Source organism: Marmota monax, unplaced genomic scaffold (genome assembly GCF_021218885.2).
Source record: "Marmota monax isolate L192 unplaced genomic scaffold, Marmota_monax_Labrador192_F-V1.1 WCK01_AAM20220418_F8-fsc00023, whole genome shotgun sequence".
In the NCBI taxonomy this organism is placed as follows: domain Eukaryota; kingdom Metazoa; phylum Chordata; class Mammalia; order Rodentia; family Sciuridae; genus Marmota; species Marmota monax.
Window position 1 is genome coordinate 15,095,032 of NW_026692907.1, and position 15,137 is coordinate 15,110,168.

General features: G+C 33.1%; 1 protein-coding gene across 3 annotated transcripts in view; it reads right to left on the reverse strand.

Moving 5' to 3' along the window:
- Dnai4 (dynein axonemal intermediate chain 4) overlaps nt 1-15,137 on the reverse strand; it is a 128,985-nt gene that overhangs the window by 54,726 nt on the left and 59,122 nt on the right. For 2 of the 3 annotated variants that reach the window (XM_046451049.2, XM_046451048.2), the window contains one exon: nt 11,018-11,212. The exons of the other annotated variant lie outside the window; for it this stretch is intronic. In XM_046451049.2, the coding sequence (XP_046307005.1) occupies nt 11,018-11,212 (195 nt within the window). The remainder of the gene's footprint in view (nt 1-11,017; nt 11,213-15,137) is intronic. 3 annotated transcript variants of the gene reach the window in all.

Sequence of the window (15,137 nt, forward strand, 5' to 3'; positions counted from 1 at the left end):
CTTAAACTAAAACTCCATGGATCACTGAACCTACATAAGCCCCTTTTCTGACTGCAAGGCCTTGATGACATTTTAAGTCTCCTGGAATCAGTTATATCAGATCCAGTGTCCAGTAGTCTGAAAGGTCTGATTATTCTCTTTTCCTCAATACATAGGCATTCCCTTTGAGGCAGGCAGGGAGAAATATTAACAGATTAATATATAGCTAATCCATAAATAAGTTTGTAGATTAAGTATAAATTTATGGTAATATACCAGGGCCATTCCTTAAGGGTACCTGGTCTCTCTTTCATTCAAAGGGTTCTGGGTGTATAAATTGGCTCAAATATGGGAATTGATTGAGGGGTGATAAGTCTACTTTTATGATTCAAGTTAGACACATTTTACCTGGAAGTTTTCTGCTTACACAGATCAAGTAAGAATTTAGTAGGCTTTCTATTTATTTCACTTCTAGGAACACCATGATTAACTAGCCAATGCCAAAGATCTACAGAAATCAGACTGCTCTGATTATGGATTTGTCTCTGCTATTCTTTACAGTAACTAAGCCACCTTGCCTTTGATAGTTGAATGCCACCATTTGGCCCCGCCACCTTAGGATTCAATTATTCCCATTGCCTTTAAATTTTCTAATTGAGTAATTTTTATTCCCACTGTTAAGTTTTGGCATACAGAAAGAGAAACCACAAATCACTTTAATGATGCTGGGACTCCCCATACAAATCTGTTTCTCAAATTCATGAAAGATATGTGAACCCTCCTAGCATGGATGACTAGATTTTAAGTGAGAAGTTCACTCTAGCATTCCAATCTCTCCTTTTCTACATGACACCAAGGGAGACTGAGCATCTCACTCATGATGGGTCAACTTTTAAACAAACCAAGAGGGTAACCTATCAGAGCTCTAACTCCCTATGTTGCAACTTTAAGTTAAGAATATCTGCTTGGTAGGCCCATATAAAGAAATTTAGCCTGATCCAACTTTATGTTTTTTACACCATTATCATACTTGTAATACCTGTTCTTACATCTATCCCCCAGAATTTTGCTTATATAAATTAGAAAATTCAAGGAGCTCTTGTAGTGCATCACCTCATGAGTCATACTTTTTATCTCATCTTTAGGGACCTGCTGAGACTTGAATGTGATTATAGATCTAGAAGCAAAAAAGGGTGGTGGGTGTATGTCTTAAGGAAAATCAGTATTGTCTTGCTTGGGAACTGGCTAAAGGGAGGCAGACAATGAAGTTTATCTCCTCATACATGTCACTAAGTTCCTTACCACTGTTGTTTGGAATGCCACCCACTGAAGGGTGGAGAGAACATTTTTACTGGCAAAATTCATCAGAATTTAGGAGCTCACTGCCCCAGCTTCATTATATTCCACAAATCCTCATCTCAACTTTCAGGATCCTGTTGGTTCCCAAAGACGCCCTCACATTAACAGGAGATACCCTGTGAGGCTGAGAGCTCAATTTCATTATAATTCAGCCAATCACTTTATGAAAGCTTATGTTTGATTTTCATTAGTTTTAACCCTGTGATTATAGGAGAGAAGATTCTCCTTCGGGGAACATTTAGACCGTCAAAGGTTATTTTTGTGGTGCTTGGTCCAGGAATTAAAATCCTCAAGTTCATCCTTTCTTTCCATTCCTTTGTGTAGGGACATTAGGCACAATCAACCAAAGTTATCATATTCCTTCACTTTCCACAAATGTTATAAAGTATCATATAAAGAGTCACTAAGTTCCTTCCTCTTATAAGTGTTTGATTAGGAGTATCCAATGCAGATATTTTGTGTATCTCTTATAAACAGTTAATACTATGGACTATTAATGCTTTCTACACTCTTTGAGGTAGAATTCTTAGCATTGTAAAATCTTATCAGGTTAGACAACTAATTTTAAATCTGATAAGATTAGAGAACAAATTTCAGAAACTCTAAAGTGAATTAAGGAAATTAATCCTTAAAATTCTGTTCTCTAAAGCTGCTCTTGGTACCAAAATCTGAATTAGACAGCATTCTCCTGAGAGGCATAACCAATAGAACTGATGAATAGATGGATAAAAAACTTATTAGGGGAATTGAGTGCTACAATTACGTAGATTGAGAGGTTCTAAGAGGTTGTTTGTAAGCTGAAGACAAAGGGAAGCCAGTACTGTGGCTCAGTCCTAATCTGAAAAAGCTCAGAACTAGGAAAGTCAGTGGTGTAATTCTCAGTCAGAAGCCAAAGGCCTAATAACCCAGAGACCTGCTAGCATAAATCCTAGAGTCCAAAAGTCATAGAACCTAAAGTTCTAATGTCCAAGGGCAGGAGAAGAAGGGTATTCGAGTTCCAGGAGTAAGAGAGGGGATGTAGAGAAAATTTTAATTTTACCCTCTCCTTTTTTTTTTTTTCTTTTGGTACTGGGGGATTGAACTCACTGAGCAATGTCTCCAGCCCTAGTTTGTATTTTATTTAGAGACAGGGTGTCAGTTGCTTAGTGCCTCCCTGTTGCTGAGGCTGGCTTTGAACTTGAGATCCTCCTGCCTCAGCCTCCCAAGCCGCTGGGATTATAGGCAAGTGCCACCACGCCTGGCCTTACTCTGCCTTTTTGTTCCATCTGAGCCTTCACGCACTTGGATAGTGCCTACCCTCATTGGGTGATGGCAGATATTCCCTACTTGGTCCACTGTTTCAAATGCCAATCTTTTCTGGAAACACTCTTACAGACATACTCATAATACTTTACCAATTATTTGGGCATCCCTTAATCCAGTCAAGTTGACACCAAAAAGTAATCATCACAGATAGCATTCAGGAGATAAAAGTCTGAATGTACCTAATGTCAAGGCTCCAGGATATATAGAGTAAAACTGATAAATGTAGAGGAAAACACAGATAAACCGTAATCCTAGTTGGGACCCCCCACCCAGGTGCTGGGAAATAACCTAGGCCCTCACACTATGCTATATCCCTATCCCCAAGATTTTAATACTATACTTGCCTTAACTGATAGGTCAACACACATTCAATAAAGATAAAGATTTAAAAAAAAAAAACTATCAACCAATTTGATATAATTAAAGAACATCATGCAAATAACAACAAAAAAAAAACAAACAGAACATTCATGATATTCTGAGGCATAAAGTCTCTTATATTTTAAAACACAGAAATCATATAAAATTGCCATTAACAATGTTAAATTAGAAAATAAATAATTAAAAATTATTTAAAATTTAAAACATACTTCTTGGGCTGGGGCGGTGTAGCTCAGTGGTAGAGCACTTGTGTAGCATGTGTGAGGCACTGGGTTCAATCCTTAACACCACATAAAAATAAACAAATGAAGTCATTCTGTCCATTTACAACTACAAAAGTAATTTTAAAAAAAACCACCCATACACTTCTAATCTCTTGGCTCAAAGAAAAATCCACATGTGAAATTAAAAATTATTTTGAATTGGGGGCTGGGGATGTGGCTCAAGCAGTAGCGCGCTCCCCTGGCATGCATGTGGCCCGGGTTCGATCCTCAGCACCACATACAAACAAAGATGTTGTGTCCACTGAAAACTAGAAAATAAATATTAAAAAATTCTCTCTCTCTCTCTCTCTCTTTAACTCTTTCTTTAAAAAAATTATTTTGAATTGAATAATAATAAAAACACAAGATATCAAAATTTGTGGTATGTAATTGGTAGAGTACTTACAGAGAAATTTACAGTATTAAATGTCTATGTTAGACAAGAAGAAAAATGTGAAGTAATGACCTAAACTTCTACCATATTAAACTATAAGAAGAGTAAATTGAACACAATGTATATAAAAACATTTTTTAAATGGAAGAAACTTCTTAAAAACATATAATTTAAGAAAATCAAGAAAGCAAACCAATGATCCACAGACGGATTAGTAAATATCCAATTAGATTAATAAAAAAATCACTGTTACAAAAATCAAGAAAGAAATAGAAGCTATAATTATATCTTATAGATATTATGAGATATAATTTAAGGAGATAATATTATGAATCTATTTATTAAAATATATTTAGCAAAACAGACAAAATGAACAAATTCCTTACAAGTTACCAAAATGAACACTGATAGAAATAGAAATCTGTTAAAACAAATTAAAAAAAAAGAAAGAAAAACAACAACAAAAAAGAAATAGAAATAGAAATCTGAATAACCCTATATCCAACAAATACACTATATTTGTAATATTAAAACTTCCCACAAAGAAAAATCAGCCCAATGCTTTCACTAGTAATTTTACCCAATGGTCAAAGAATATTATAAAGATTACAGAATTTGAAAAAGTGAATGAAGGAAGATTTTCAAAACTCGTAAGCTCATCATAAAATTCATGATACATTAGTTCTTTAAAAGAAAATTACAGAATATATGTAGGAGCATGTCACAAAAATTCTTAAGTATTAAAGAATAACTGAATCCATCAATATGTAAAAAGGATAATACATCATAACCAAGTGAGGATTAAGCACAGGAATTCAGTTTGCTTTAACATTTGTTAAATCACTCAATGTAATTAACCAAATGGACAAACTGAATAATTAAAAGGTCACTTTAATGGAAGTAGAAGAAAAAAATAATAGATGAGAACTTTGGACAACACTCAATAACCATTTATCTTAAAATTGTCTAGCAAACTAGAAATTTCGAGAAATAAACTTACTGAAACTAATAAAAAGCATTTATAAAATTCTATAATTAACAACATATTCAACAATTAAATATTGAATGTTTTCTCCCTAATGTTCTCACCATGAGTATTTGGCATTTTACTGGAAATCCTACTCATTGCAATAAGTTAGCCAATCCCAAAAAGCCAAATGCTAAATGTTTTCTCTGATATAAGGAGACTGATTCATAGTGGGGTAGGGAGGGGTAGCGTGGGAGGAATAGACAAACTCTAGATAGAGCAAAGGGGTGGGAGAGGAAGGGAGGGGGAATGGGGATAAAAAAAGATGGTGGAATGAGATGGATATCATTACCCTTAGTAGATGTATGAAGACATTAATGGTGTGATTCTACTTTATATACAACCATAGATATGAAAAATTGTGCTCTATATGTGTAATATGAATTGTAATGCATTCTGCTGTCATACATAACAAATTAGCATAAAAAGAAAGAAAGAAGGCTAAAATATGGAGATAAATAAAATCATATTTGCAAATAATAATAAAATACCTTGATTATCTATTATATATTGCTTATAAATATACATACATATATATTTATAAAATAGAAATCCTAAAGAAGCCACAAAAATAAAATAATAGACCTAATAAGAAAACTCTTTAAGAATGCAAGTGGAAAGCCAATATACAACATCAATGATTTCTATACACTAGCATGAAACAATTATAAAATTAAGTTTTAAAAAACAATAAACATCAAAGGCTAAAATTTAAAAAGATAATGGGAGACATTGAAAATATTTTTAATTGCTGATATTTACAAATTCTTACCTAAATAATATGATCATAGATGAAATGAATGTTGAAAGAATGTTCATAGATTAAAATACTAAACATTATTAAGCTGTCAATTCTTTCCAAACTGATTCAAGATTTGATGTAACCTAAATCAAAATCTTTGCCAAGTTTCTAGTAGAAATTGTCAAACTGATCCATAAAACATATATGGTATAAAAAGCAACTAGAACAGTCAAGGTCATGTAGTAAAAGTTTTACAGGAGTACTCTAACTGAAACTTACTATAAAGCTACAGCAAACAATATAGTGTATTGCTATAGAATAAAAAGTAGCAAGAAATGGAGTGCAGAAATAAACTTACATGGTAATGTGATTTTGGAACAAGTGTCAAATAAATTAATGAGGGAATACAAATACTGTTTTAAAAATTATGCTAATGGTATTGGCATCAAAACAGACACGAAGACCACTGGAACTAAATGAAAGACACAAAGACAAATTCACATCCTAACCATCTTTGATAAAGGTGACAAAAATGTATCTTGGAGAAAATATGGGTCTTTTTAACAAATGATGCTGTGAAAACTGAATAGCTATATGTAGAAAAATGAAATTAGACCCCACTCTCTCACCCTGCACAAAACTCAAATAAAAGTAGATTGAAGTCTTAGAAATTAAATCAGAAACCTTACAACTGCAAGAATAAAACATAGGGTCAACACTCCATCATATAGGTGCTGGCACTGATTTTCTTAACAAGACCCTCAAAGTGTAAGAAATAAAATTGAGAATCAATAAGTGGGATGCCATCAAACTAAAAAGCTTCTGCACCAGCAAAGAAAGTGATTAAGAGTGTTTTAGAGAGAGCCTACAGAATGAGACAAAATCTTGGCTAGCTACTACTCCAACAGGAGATTAACATCCAGAATATACAAAAAACTCAATTTAAAAAGATCAATAAATGGGCAAAAGAACTAAACAGAAACTTCTCAAAAGAACACAAATAGCCAACAAATATATGAAGAAATTTTCAGTATCTCTAGCAATCAGGAAAATACAAATCAAAGCTATACTAAGATTTCATCTCATTCCCTCAGAATGGCAATGATCAAGAATATATGCTGGCTAGGTTTTGGGGAAAGTTACATTTGTACATTGTCAGTGGGAAAGGCTTGTACAATCTCTCTAGAAAGCAGCATAAAGATTCCTCAAAGAACTAGAGATGAAATCACCATATGACCTAGCTATCCTACTCTCTGGTATTTTCCTAAAAGATCTAAAACTAGCATACTACAGCAACACAGCCATGTCAATGTTTATAGCAGCATAGTTCACAATAACTAAATTATGAAATCAATCCAGATGCATATCAATAGATGAACCGAATAAAAAACTATGGTCCACATATACAATAGAATTCTACTCAGCCACAAAAAAAGAATGAAATTATGGTATTTTCTAGTAAATCGATGAAAATGGAGAATATAATGCTAAGGGAAATAAGCCAAACTCAGAAATGCAAAGGTTAAATGTTTTCTCTTATATGCAGAATCTAATGCTAAAAAAAGGAAAGGGGAAGGGAAGGACAGAATAATATAAAGAACCAACCAAATATAACTTATTAGACAAGTGAAAGTAAGTCAAATAGAACGGAAGAAGAAAAATGAGAGGGGAGGGAGGATGGGAGGAAAAAGTGGGGGATAATGGACTGAAATCCATTCCCATGCATTTATGAGTTGGGATAAACCCAACTACTAAGTGTCACTATAAAGTTCAAATTAATAAATCTGAAAAAATTGTAAAATTTTGCTGAAAGAACTGCATGCAAGGGGAGAGAGTGAGAGACAGACAGACAGACAGACCGACAGACTTGAAATTTATCTTACTCTACTCACAAAAATTAATCAAAATAGATAATGTGACAGTAATTTATCTTACCATAACTATTTCACTATATATGTATCTCATAGTTTGTTGTATATCTTAAATATATACAATGAAATTTATTAAGAATAAAAACATTAAAAAATCAGAATACATAATAGACATAATCATAAAAGCTAAAACTATACAGCTTTTTAGGAAAAAGCCTAAAAGGAAATCACTGCAACCCTGGGACAAGGAAAGATTTTTTAGAGAGGTCATGGAAAGAATTAACTTAAAAAAAAAATAGATTATATTTTATCAAAATTAAAACTTGCTCATCACGAGATTTTTTTCAGCTACCCCTAGCCTGATCAAGAGATATAAAAAATAATAAATTGATAAGCCAGAGAGTTAGAGAAAATATTTGTAATATATGTACTGGCAAAGAGTTTATATGCAAAATATATAAAAGTAAGCTTCAACAACATGATCTTTAAAGAGACAATTTTACAGTGGGCAAAAGCTTGGATTAAACATTAAACAAAAGATATATAAATGACCAAAATTAACCACATAAACAAATACTCAATATTATTTGTCTTCAGGACAACATTAAAAAAGATTGCCAGTCAAGCCTGGTGTTGTGGCACATGCTGGTGATTCCATGATGCAGAAAGCTGAAGCAGGAGGATCAAGAGTTTGAGGCCAGTCTCAGTAGCCTCTCTCAAAATAAAATGGGTTAGGAATGTTACTTAATGGAAGAGCATCCCTGGATTGTCCCATCTCCAGTGCTGAAATATGGGGGAAAAAAAATCACGAGCATCAGGTGTTATGAAGAATGTGGAGCAACAGGGATTCTTACACACTGCTTGTGAGAATGAAAGATGGTATAATTCTTTGGAAAAGTATTTCATAGTTTATTAAGAATACATCTACCCAATGACCCAATAATTTCTAAGTATTTGTACAAGAGAAATTAAAAGCTGTCTACCAAAAGACTCATACAAAAACACACATAGCAGCTTTGTACATAATAGCCTCAAATTGAAAGCAACGCAGACATCCAGCAAAAGGAGCAACAAGTTGTTATGGTATATTCATACACTGGAACACCACTGAGAAAAGAAACAAATTACTTATACACACATCAACCTAGATAAATCTCAAAAACATTGATGTTAAGTAAAAGAAATCAGATTCAAAAGAATACCTACTATTCAAATCCATCTATTTATATGGTATGCCAGAATAGATAAAGTTAACTTGCAGTGACAGAAATCAGGTCAATTCCTGTCTGAAAGCAGGTAAACCTTATTTAGAAGCACAAGGTAATCTTCAGGATTGGTGAATATGTTGTATGTGTTGATTAGGGTGTTGGTTATTCAAGTTCATAATCTTCAAATGTATAAAAAATACAGTTAAAATATATACATTTCACTGAAAATATTTGTTACTGTATTTTGTTGGGATAAACCTGACTACTAAGTATCACTAAATGTATTTAAAGGAGTGATAAATCAAAATTTTTGCTTTATAAATTCAGTATTTAGAGTACTCTACATTGCAATCATACAACTTTTTAAATACAGGATGAAAATTTACATATATAATGAAAATTTTAAAATATCAACCAAGGTGAGAGAGAAACATAGTTTTTCAATATTTTTTCTACAAGTATCCAGGTAAAATGGTTTACTACCATTTGTTATACATATTATTTTGTAACCCAACCTTTTGATGTAACCATATGTAAGATTAACTTTGCCTTGAAGGATCAAGAAAAATTTCATGAAGGCATTTGTTGTAATCCATATTTGAATACAATAGGCAAAGATGAGGCAGAGTCAAGGGTGGATTGCAAAGCAAATTCCAACTAAATGTCTTAAGGCAGGAAAGCTTAGGTTCTATTTGGGGATTATCCAGTAAGTCTAGTATAGCTAAATTTAGGGTCTCTAAAGTAATACCAAGATATAAAGTAGTCTCTGGCATCATTGAAGGCATCTTTTGAATGGTATACTCTGAGGTTTGTAGTTTATTCTAGGCAATAGGAATGTATTGAAGATTTTTGAGTAATGAATTTCCATATCATGTTCAGGATATATCAGCAAGGCAGGATGCCATAGCAGAAACAGGAACTGAATGCTTAACTTAGTTACTTAAATGTAACCTTAAAAAGTTTCTAAAGGTTTCATTTTCTTCATTCTCATACTGAAAGACTGAATAGGATAAATCTCTAAATTTTTAAAAGATATTCTAGGGGCTGTGGTATAGGTAGCTCAGTAATAGAGTGTTTGCCTAGCATGCCTTGGTTCAAAGCCCAGCACCACCAAAAATAAAAAATTAAATATTCTGTGAATATATGAGATGGGATTGTAGCAACGAGAACAGGAAGAATGTCCCTGAAATAAAACTAGGAAGTGGTAATAAAAGTCAAAAACTGAAAAGTATCAATGGCAATGGAAAAGGGAGATTGAATATGAGAGATACTGTGAAAGTAAGCAACTAATTGAATGCAGAAATATAAAGAGCCAAAGATGCTTAGAAAGGTTTTTGGCAGTTTTTTTTTTTTTTTTTTTTTTTTTTTGGAATAGACTCTCCTTAGTTATACTTGACAGTAGAATACATTGTGATAAAATTATACAAACATGGAATATATTTTATTCTGGTTCGGACCCCATTCTTATGGGCAGGCATGATAGTGGGATTTACTTAGGTATTTTCATGTGTACACAGGAAAATCAAGTTAGATTTATTCTATTGCCTTTCCTATTCCTATTTCCTTCCCTTTCTTTTATATCTCTTTGTCTAATATAAAAAAATTCTCTTCTTCCCCTCCCACCCTTTATTGTGGTTTAGCTTCTACATATCAGTGAAAACATTTGACCTTTGGTTATTTGGGACTGGTTTATTTCACTTAGCATGATAGTCTCCATATCCAACCATTTACTGGCAAATGTCATAAAGTCATTCTTATTTATGGCTGGGTAATATTCCATTGTGTATATGTACCACAATTTCTTTATCCATTCTTCTGTTGATGGGCATCTATGTTGATTACAAAGCTTAACTACTGTGAATTGTACTGCTATAAAGATTGATGTGACTGTAGCAAGATGATTTTAAATCCTTTGGATATATGCCAAGGAGTGGGATAACTGGGTCAAATGGTGGTTCCAGTCCTAGTTTTTTGAGGAATGTTCATACTGCTTTCTAGCATGGTTTGCACCAATCCACAGTCCCACAAACAATGTATGAGTATTCCCTTTCTGCAGAACCCAGCATTTATTGTTACCTGTATTCTTTCTGGGGAATGCCAACAGTTGTTGTTACTTGTATTCTTGATAGTTGTCATTCTGACTGGAGTGAGATCAAAAATCAATGTAGTTTTATTTTGCATTTCTCTAGTTACTAGAGAAGTTGAACATTTTTCATATATTTGTTGACTATTTGTATTTCTCTTTTGAGAAAGGTCTGTTCAGTTCCTTATACATGCTTATGAAGTTTTGAATCTGAGACAACCTTCTGTTGGTTCCCTAACCTGGACTTCACTGCTACTTACATGTATAGTATTGAAAACTGTATAAACATGTCCTCTAATAAGTAACAACCCAGCTTGGAGATTAGATTTAGAAATATGTAAAAATACCTTTTACATTTCTTAAGTTATTTGAGTTTATTTAAACATAATCATTTTTAAAAAATACCTTTTAAAATAGGAAGTTGACGATAAGCTGCAAGTTTGGGTTGAAATATATTTTCCATTAGAACACGTTCCATGAAAAATAAATCTTGATGAAATTTATCAGATTTTAATATTGCATCTGAGTGGTCCTCTTCATCATCATGGATTTTAGACATAATTACATTTTCTATATCCATAAGAGAACTAGCTTCACTACCTGCAAAATGCAAACATGATACAATAATAAAATATCTAAATAATACTAGATGGTTCACACATTCTAAAAATTCAAAAATGACATGTCGTCATATCAATTTGTTTTCCTCCAGTTTCCAACAACTTTAACAGACATTTATTAAAATGTTTTCTGTATAAATAAATGCAATATAAACATATATTGACTTCTTTTGGACTTCTTAACCATAAAAAAAAGCTGTTTTTCAAAAGGGAAGTAATGATAACCTCCTGAAATAATGTGTATCTGCCTTCGTGTGTTTTCTGTTGTTATATCATAATGCCATAAACTGGGAAATTTATAAAGAAAATAAACTTATTTCTTACAATTCTGAAGGCTGTTAAGTTCAAGTTTGAGAAGCTTCACCTATAGAGGGTATTTTTTTACTGTTTCATGACATGACAGAAGGCATCACATGGCCAGAGACAGGAAGCATGCACTCAGGTCTGCCTTCAATCTCCTATACAGCCACTAATCCTACCATTGGGGCCCCACCCTCATGATCTCATCTAACTCAAATTACCTACCAAAGGCCAAACTTCCGAATATCACTAATATGGATTTCAGGATTATGTTTCCAACAACTAAACTTGGGGTGATACATTCAAACTTCTTAACATTGAAGTAAAATTATCAGTCTTTATATAATAAAATTCTGACTTGATGATTGTTTTATGGAAACACTACCCTTCTGTAGTAGTTTTTTTATTACTGCTATAAAAAAAAGTACAGTGACTTAAAACAAGGCAAATTTACTGTCTTCTAGTTCAGTAGGTTAGAGGTCTGAACCAAAACCAAGGAGTTGATATAAACAATGTTCCATTTTGGAAACTCAAGAGAAATATTTGTTTCCTGGACTTTTTCAGCTCCTTAGAGGTTTCCCACAACCTCTCCTCCATGTTCAAACACAGAAACATTGCATATTAGACCTTCTTCTGTCAGTACATCTCTGTCCCAGACCAAGCTAAGAAAGGTCCTCCAGTTTTAAGTACTCACACGTTTAGGTTGGGCCCAATTAGTTTAGATAAGATAATCTCCCCAGCTGAAGATCCTATTGTAATCACCTTTGAAAAAACTTTTTTTATCATGTAAGGTAATCCTCTTACCATGTAAGGTACTCTGAGACTCCAGGGATTGGAATGCGTACAAATTTGGGGGACCATAATTCTGCCTACTACTCTGTTTAATAAACTCTTAAACAGAATGAAGGAAGCTGGGTGTGGTGGTGCTCGCCTGTAATCTCAGTGACTCAGGAGGCTAAGGCAGGAGGATTGGAAGTTCAAATCCAGCCTCAGCAACTTATTGAGGCCCTAAGCAACTTAGCAAGGCCCTGTCTCTTAAGAAACAAACAAACAAAAAGAAAAATATAAAAAGGGCTGGCACGTATTACTACTTCTGTGAAAACTCTACCCTATTCCACCTGCTAAATTCAACTAAAAACACTGGAAATTTTATATGTAATAAAAAATAAGGAGTCCTTGAAGGGAAGAGACAAAAGGGGAAAACAAGTAGGAGGATACTTGAGAAGCAAGGAATGATACAGTGGTGAATTCCTGGGGTATTCTTTTTGTTTCATACATTCCCAAGCCAGCAATTTGGAAACGCCATTGGGCATAGACAAAAATGCCCACAGAAGCCTATTCTCTTTATCCAAAGGACCAGAAAAGGAGCATCCAAGAAAGAGAGATTTTAGATGACAATCATTTTACTCCAGCCAAACACTACAAAAACAAAACAAATAAAACTTTAACCTCTTCCAAGCCACCAACACAAAGTGGGAGCCTAGACTTTCATACTGACAAAGTTGTAACAAGGTACCTCAATCCTCTGACCTTCTACTATGTGCAGTATCAGAGAAAGCACAATAAAGTCAGGATAATCATCTCCACCAAACATAAAGAAAGTATCAGAAAAGAACAGTTGGGGAGCCTAGAATTCTACACTCATCTGGAAGTAACAAATTTTCCCTTCCCCACACTGCTGGAGTAATCATTGTTGGACTAATGGATAATCAGAATTTTTATCACTGCCCAGCAGTAATGAACACAACCTCCATTCTGTAGTGTCAATGGAGGCCACATGTGACTCTGTAATAAGACAATCCTATACTTGCTAGCCACAAGGTATCAATGGAACTCAGAGCATCCATTACTACTCAGCAGTGATGAGGATATCACAGGAAACCAAGTGGGAAATCTGGACTTCCATTCCCACTTAGTAGAAATCAGGCAAATGACTCATATTTTCCCCTGCTAGCATAGTGTCTTAAAAAAAAAAAAAAGCCTAATAAAATGGAAAGTTTTAAAAAGATCTGAATCCTAACACAATACATGAAATATCCAGGATTCAATTGAAAGACATTCACTATACCAAGAACCAAAAAAAAAATCTCAACTTGAATTAAAAAACAAACAAACAAACAAAAAAGAATAGATACTAACACTGAGAGATGGTAGATTTTATCTGTTAAAAAAATCAAAATGGCATCATAAAAATGCCTCAACAGTATTTATGAACACACTTGAAGCATACAAAAATTAGGAAGTATCATCAAAGGAATAGAGCATCTTAGCAAATAAAGAGAATCAAATGGAAAATTTATAAATGAAAAAATACAATGAACAAATCCACAATCTCAAATCAGGGGCTCAACAAGTCAGGGGTTCAACAACAGAATGGAGAGAAGTAGAGGGACAAAAATCAATAAACTTGAAGAAAGTATAATAGAAACAATCTAATTTTTAAAACAGAGAAAATAGTGTGAGAAAAGTGAACAGAGATTCAGGGATGTGTGGGACTGTAACAAAAGGTATAACATTATCATTGGCATTTTAGAAGAGGAGAAAGAAGGTATGATGGAAAAAGTACCTGAACAAATGATAGCTGAAAACTTTCAAAATTTGGCAAATAACAACAAAAGATTAAAGAAACTAAATGAAGCTGAAGGAGAATAAACCCAAAGAAATATAAACAAGAAACATATTGAAACTATTGAAAATAGAAGAAAAAAATCTAGGGAGCAGTGAAAAAGGAATCATATCTTATCTATAGAGGGAAAATAATTTCAGTAGCAGTAGGGTTTTGATCAGAAAACAAAGATGCTAGAAGCAAGTAGCCCACATTCTTTTAATGTTGAATGAAAAGAGGTGTCAACCCAGAATTCTACACTCAGTGAAAATATCCTATAAAAATAAAGGAAAATTAAGATATTCTTAGACTGCAGAATACTAAGAGAGTGTCTCTCCCCCAGCACCAAAGAGAAAAAAAATCCCTAAGAATAGCTAAAGAAATTCCCCTAAATAGGAAGAAAATGTGAAAAGAAGGAATTTTGGAGCATCAGAAAGGAGAAAAAGGACAAGGTGGAGAATTAAATAAAATATAACTTCCTACTTTTGAGATGTTTATGATTGAAGAAAAATTACATTTTCTGATGTAGTTCTACATCTAAATATCTAAATGTTTCAATATCTAAATATTTAGAAATATTTAAGACAAATAGGGAATTATGAAACACTGTAATGGGATATAAGCTTTCCTGGAACTGTTGAAATGTTGGCATCAGTAGACTATGATAAGTTATTTGTATAGAATGCAATATGTTGAGTAAATCCTCAAAAAGGTACAGACATAAACTAAATATATATATATATATATATATATATATATATATATATATATATATATCTTTATGTATTAGAGTAGAATCATAAAAAACATTGAGTAAACAGCAAGAAGTTATTAAAAACATAAAGAAGAAACAAAGATAAAGAGAGCAAAAAAATAGTAGCCAATTTACTGGGTAATATATAAATAAATGTTAAATACAAATTATATTTACAACTCAAAGGCAGAAATCAGCAAATACAAGATTAAAAACATGACTCAAATATATGATGTCTATAAGAAA